The following is a 5,839-nucleotide window of genomic DNA, read 5'->3' as shown; positions in this document are numbered from 1 at the left end:
GCCGCGGCGGCAGCGGGGCACCCGGCCGCCCGCAGCCCTGGCGAGCAGCGCCGCGCTGCGCTGCGCGCACGGGCGGCCCCGGCGGCGCGGCGCCCGGCGCGGGGGCGGCGCGGGCCGCCAGGGGTTAAGGCGCCCCCGCTCGGCGCGCCGCGCGCAGCCCCGCGGCGGCGGGGCCAATCAGCGGGCGCCCCGCGCGCGGCCTGCCCAATGGGACGGCGCGGGGCCGGGGCCGCGCGGCGAGGCGAGGATCGGCGCCGCGGCCGCAGAAAAGGCGGCGGCGGCGGCGGGGCGGGACAGAGCGGGGCGGCGGCAGCGACCCGCGGCGGCGCCCGGCGGAGCGCGCGGCGGCGGCGGCGGCGGCGGCCCCGGCCCTATGGGCGCGCGGGCCGGGCGCGGCGCAGACGGGCTGCCCCCCGCGGCGGCAGGGAAGGGCCGCGCAGCGGCGCGGCTGCGGCGGCTGCGGCAGCAGGCGGCGATGCGGTCGCCGAGCTGAAGGCGCGGCGCGCTCGCTGCTGCTGGAGCGGGGCCGCCGCCGCCGGGCCCATGGCCGTCCGCGGCGGCAGCGCCCTGACGCCCTTCTCCATCCAGGCGATCCTCAACAAGAAGGAGGAGCGCGCCCGGCTCTCGGCGGCGCGGCCGCCGCCCCCGGCGGGAGCCAGCGGCTGGCGGCTCTGCGGCGCGGCGGCGCCCGCCGACGGCCCGCGGCTCCCCTCGCCCGCCGCCGCCCGCGCCGCCGCCGCCGCCCGCCCGCCGGCGGGCTGGGACTCGGACTCGGCGCTCAGCGAGGACCCCGAGGGCGAGCGGCGCTCCGAGGAGGAGGGCGCCGGCGGCAGCGCCCGCCCCGCCGAGGCCGCGGCCGCGGCCGGGGTGCGGCCGGCCCCGCAGCCCAGGGAGCCGGCGGAGCGGGACGCCGCCGGCCTCAGCGACAGCGAGATGTCGGCCGCCGTCTCAGGTAGGGGCGGCCCCGGCCGCTTGCGCCCGCGGAGCCTCCGCGCCGCGGGTGGGGGGGGGGGGCGGGAGCGCCGCGCCGAGCGAGGGGCACCGGCGGCCGCGGCTCTCCGCCGGCCCCCGCCGAGCCTCCCCGTGCGCGGGGCCCGGGGCCCCGGCAGACGTTGGGCGGCCAGCCGGGACTCCGCTAAAGGGAGCGGGAAAGGCCCCTCGGCAGCCCCGCTCCTTCGGGCGGCGGCCGGCGGCGGCTCCGGGCGCGCCGCGGGGCCGCGGGCGGGGGGTGCCGGTGGCTGCCCGCCGTGACCGCCGTGCTCTCGCCCTGCCCGCAGATCGCAGCCCGCCGGAGGAGGAGGACGGCGCGGGCAAGTGCGGGAAGCTGCTGTCGGGGGAGGAGGAGGCGGCGGCCCCGAAGCCGCGGAAGAAGCGCTCCCGCGCGGCCTTTTCCCACGCGCAGGTCTTCGAGCTGGAGCGGCGCTTCAACCACCAGCGGTACCTGTCGGGGCCCGAGCGGGCCGACCTGGCCGCCTCGCTGAAGCTCACCGAGACGCAGGTGAAGATCTGGTTCCAGAACCGGCGCTACAAGACCAAGCGGCGGCAGATGGCCGCCGACCTGCTGGCCGCCGCCCCCGCCGCCAAGAAGGTGGCCGTCAAGGTGCTGGTGCGCGACGACCAGAGACAGTATCACCCCGGCGAGGTGCTGCGGCCGCCCTCGCTGCTCTCCCTGCAGCCCTCCTACTACTACCCCTACTACTGCCTGCCCGGGTGGGCTCTGTCCACCTGCGCCGCAGCCGCCGGCACCCAGTGACAGGCCCCCCCCCACACGCTTTCCTCCCCCCCCCCACACACACACTGGCAGCCAGGAGACCAAGCTCCCCTCTGTCGCCCCTCCAGCTCCGCAGATCCGGCACCGCCGCTGCCTTGGACAGTATTTATTATTATTTTATTGTTATTTTTATTATTAATATTATTTGGATGATTCCTCACCCGCTCCTCTTCCAGCGTAGGACTGCTTGGCCAGCCCCCCCCTGCGGCTCCCACCCCACCCCACCAGCCGAGGACGCTTGCAGTTCGGCACAACTAGTTCATGGTATCCATGCTGTCGGTGTATTTGGTGTAGACTTTTTGTTTGTCTGTTTCGTTTCGCTTCGGATTGGTAGAGACACGATCTTATGTGGGAGAGAGAGAGAGGAAAAAAAAAAAGGAGAGAAAAGGAAAAACAAACCAAAAGCAACTCAGAAGAGGAGATCAAGGACTCCCTCGGTGGATTGTAAGGAAGATTATTTTTGACGTCTGAGTCCTTGCTCTTCCAACTCGTTGTAAACTAAGTGTGCCTTGTATGGTGCTGAATGTAAGGAAGCCTCTTTCAGATCCCCCCTGCTCTTGTTGTCCATGTTATTCCTGTACACCATGATCCCTGGCAAAGGATAAATATGTCACAAAAGGGTGAGACTTGTATCAAAACTCAAGACTTCTTTTTTCTCTTTCCTGAGATCTTTCCGTGTTGGGGGAGGGAGGAGTTACAGATTTTTCGCACTTTCCAGTTGTATTAAAGTTGTTGTTGTTATTATTTTTATATTCAATGTGAATATTTCTAGTCAGGCTTTTTAAGAAATCGATGTAATAGGGAATTTTAATGCCATCAGTGCCTTCTACAGTTTTTCTGAGATCTCTCCTTTGGGGCGGGATTTCTGATCTGCTCAGCAATGTAATTACAGACTCTTTTTCAAGTTAACTCATCACTTTTTTTTTCTCCCTTTCTCTTTTAACGGCACTGTGCACTCAATTAGATTATTTACTTCAAATGAATTGTGAATGTTTGTAAGCTACTCGCTGTACTTTTTTTTTTTTTTTTTTTTAATTTATAAACGTTAGTTTAACACCTAGCTCCGACGCTTGTGTCGTTTCTAAGAGCTGACACGGATTTCCCCAGCGACTCCTCCTGCCGCGGAGCTCAGGCCGTGGCCGGCGGCGGCGGCGGGGAGCCCCCGCCGCGGGGCCCGCTGCGCTTGCCGCCGCCTCGCCCGCTGCTCCCCGCGCCGCGGCACCGGGCGGCACCGGCGCGGCTCGGCCCCGCGGCGGCAGAGGGGGCCCAGGGACCGGAGCTGAATGTTCGGGCCGGTGGTGGTAGGAGGTACTCGATAATGTGTGTTCAGGGTACGGACGGTTCCTGCCGCTGCGGAGAAGGAGCCGTGGGTTTCTCTCACAGCTGCTGCAGTTACGCTGAGGAGGTGGCGCGGCCGGGAGAGCCTCTGCGCAGCAGAGGAACAGAAAAGGGGCTTTTCGCGTAGGCGAGCCGGGACAGGCGGTCCAGCCGCTGCCCCCGGCCTAAGTTCACTTTCACAGACCGCTCCGCGGTCAAAAGCCTTGTCCGCTCCCGGGGAGCGTGCCTGGCTCGGCCGTTCGTTTCCTCTCTGCCGGAGTCGGGACAGCGGAGGCCCCGGGCGCTGGGGCCCGCGGCGGAGGCCCCGGGCGCGGAGCTGGGGGTCGCCCCGGCGGGGGCTTCCCGGCCCTCAGCGAAACGGCCAAAGCCGTTTGCATCCAAGCAGAGCTGCAGCAGCCGCTTGGGGCAGCCTCCCGCCTGCAAGTGAACCGCCTTCAGTCTCCGCAGCAAACCTGGGCCTCCTGCGCGGTGGCGGCCGCACGGCCCCGCCGCTGGTTTCTGCCCGGCCTGCGGGAGCCGCTGCCGGGGCCCGGTGCGGGGAGGCCGCGGGGCCGCTGTGCGAGCGCGGCAGCCGCCGGGGAGGCTCGGGCCCGGCCGCGGCCCTGCTCCGCGGTGCGCCGCGCCGGTTAAGCGCTCCGCGACCCCGCTTGCAGGCAGCCGCCTCGCCCGGGTGCTGCCGCCTCTCTCCCGCCACCCCTTGCCCCGCGGGGTCGCGCGGACTTTCCGCCGATGGAAACCGAGCAAAGGAAGGCGGTGCTGCTAGCGGCGCCGAGAGCCTCGTCCCCGGCCAGCCGCGGGCAGCCTGTGCCGCCGTCCTTGCGCCCCTCTGCACGAGGCCGCCGAGCTGCGTCCTCGTCCGCCCCCTCTGCCCCGGCCCACCCTGGTCGCCACGCCACGCCACGCCACGCCGCTCTCCCGCGGCTCGGGAAAGCCGTGCTGGGGCTGCGGCCGCTTGCCCTGCGAGGGCATCTCCCCCGCTCCGGGCACGGTCCCCCCGGCCGCTTTGCGCCCGCCCGCCGGCTCCGGAACGGGTGAATGGCTCCCGGGGGGCAATGCCCGGCCCCACCGGCGGCTCGGGGTGAGCTGTCTGCTTCCAAAGCCGTCAGTCCTCCTGGCATCTCGGGGCTTGTTTTGTTTTTGTTTTTATTACTCCAGGCGTGCTGACAATCTCACTCGCGAAAGGAGCGCACTCAAGATCTCGCCGTCCCGGTGGGTTTGAAGCCAGGGGGAGGGTGCGTTTTAGCGACGATCTTGGCCGATGCAGGGAGGAATGACATTTCTTAGGGTCGATCCTGAAACCTTTTTTTTTTTTTTTTTTTTTTCTTCCTCTCCTCCACCCGTTAGATATTTTCTTCCGCCTTTCCGATCACTTCCCTCCTGGGAAAATAAAAGTTTTAGCTCAAAGGACTAAGCCCTCTAGGCACTTGTGAAGGTGCTACCCCGCAGAAAGGACTGTTTGCTCCTCTTCTTGCCCCCGGGGCTTTTTCTCTGCCTGCACCCCCGTGTCCATCCCAAAATAGTTTAGATTGCAACCCGAGGGACGCTGACTTCAATGACTCCGATGAACTGGGACAATTTACAGCAGCGGAAGGTTTGGCCCCGGCAGGGATGGGGAGGCTGCATGAAGGGAGCTGCTTTCGGTGAAGCTGGCTGTTGTTGCTGTTGCGCTCCATGATCTAGGGAGAGGATTATTTCGAAGTCTTCTTTTTCCTGTTGGTCACCGCGTTTTACTATTTTTGTTCGTGCTTGCTGATGGATGTAGCGCTGTAGGAAATGGCCTGATATGAAAAGAAAGCGTCGATCATGAGACCTTCCCCGGGGCTTTATTCTTTGGGTTATAACACAAACGCAGGATAAAGTGTCAAACTATTTTTCTTTGAATCCTGAGAAACTAAGATGCATTTTACTCAAGACAGCAATTGCTGAAAAAGATGACACTAGTGAGTTACTGAGAAGTTAGAACCATTTTTAATATCGAATGTTTAAATATCGTGAGTGTTTTCGTTTGATAATGACAAAATCTGATATTTGGGAAATGTCGCTATTTTACATCGGAAAAAATAAATTGATAATTGTAATGCAAATTTACAGGAGTTTGGGGGTATTTGTTTTCCTGTTTTTTATTGATATCTTTATATTTTAAAATATAAAGTAAACACCATGACTTTTTGTCTTTTCTTACCCGACAAAATACCCAGTAAATTCTGTGTGATTGTATCAAGGTCAAAGAAATTATTTTGGATTTTCACCGTTTAAGTTGACAGAAAAATTTGGACCCCAGCATCCTTTCTCCATTCCCCTAACCCTCTCTGAACACACATTCAGCTCATCAGCACGTCCACAGCTGCAAAATGAAAATAATCTTCCTAATGATACACCCCAGCGTCGGTCTCCTTTCCAAATCTCGAATACGTAGAGAACCCGTGGGAATGAATTTCCATCCGGCCATTGACAAGTTACATTTTTAAAGAAGTAAAAAAGACTCGCAATAATAATAAAAGACAGAGAGAGAACTACCGCAGCTACGAGAAATTCGATTGTTGAAATATAATGTAAATTGTGTATATCTTTGCATATGTCTCCATAGGCGCTTGTGTTTGTGTATTAAACACTCGCAGAGGCGTAGAGGCTAACTCTGCAGCCAGCAGCCTGCCTATATTTAGATACCTCCCGCTCGCTCACAGGGCAATAAAACAGGAAACCACGCAGATTTTCCCCCTCACCACCACG

The 5,839-nt window shown here is 62.1% G+C and overlaps 1 protein-coding gene across 1 annotated transcript; it reads left to right on the top strand.

Annotated features, from left to right (window-relative positions):
• The first annotated feature begins 499 nt into the window (after positions 1-499).
• Positions 500-1,753, top strand: NKX3-2 (NK3 homeobox 2). Its single transcript, XM_062574922.1, has 2 exons — positions 500-952; positions 1,278-1,753. The coding sequence occupies exons 1-2, from the start codon at positions 544-546 to the stop codon at positions 1,751-1,753; spliced, it is 885 nt and encodes a 294-aa protein (XP_062430906.1). The 5' UTR covers positions 500-543.
• Positions 1,754-5,839: the final 4,086 nt, after the last annotated feature.

The sequence above is a fragment of the Rhea pennata genome, chromosome 4 (genome assembly GCF_028389875.1).
Source record: "Rhea pennata isolate bPtePen1 chromosome 4, bPtePen1.pri, whole genome shotgun sequence".
Classification (NCBI taxonomy): domain Eukaryota; kingdom Metazoa; phylum Chordata; class Aves; order Rheiformes; family Rheidae; genus Rhea; species Rhea pennata.
Note: the sequence above shows the minus strand (reverse complement) of the source record. Positions and strands in the feature narration are given on the sequence as shown.

Excerpts from the sequence above, each read along its gene's own strand:
- NKX3-2 (XM_062574922.1), top strand. The coding sequence starts at position 544 with ATGGCCGTCCGCGGCGGCAGCGCCCTGACGCCCTTCTCCATCCAGGCG. Across the intron at positions 953-1,277 it reads GATGTCGGCCGCCGTCTCAG|ATCGCAGCCCGCCGGAGGAG; the intron begins GTAGGGGCGGCC and ends CCCTGCCCGCAG.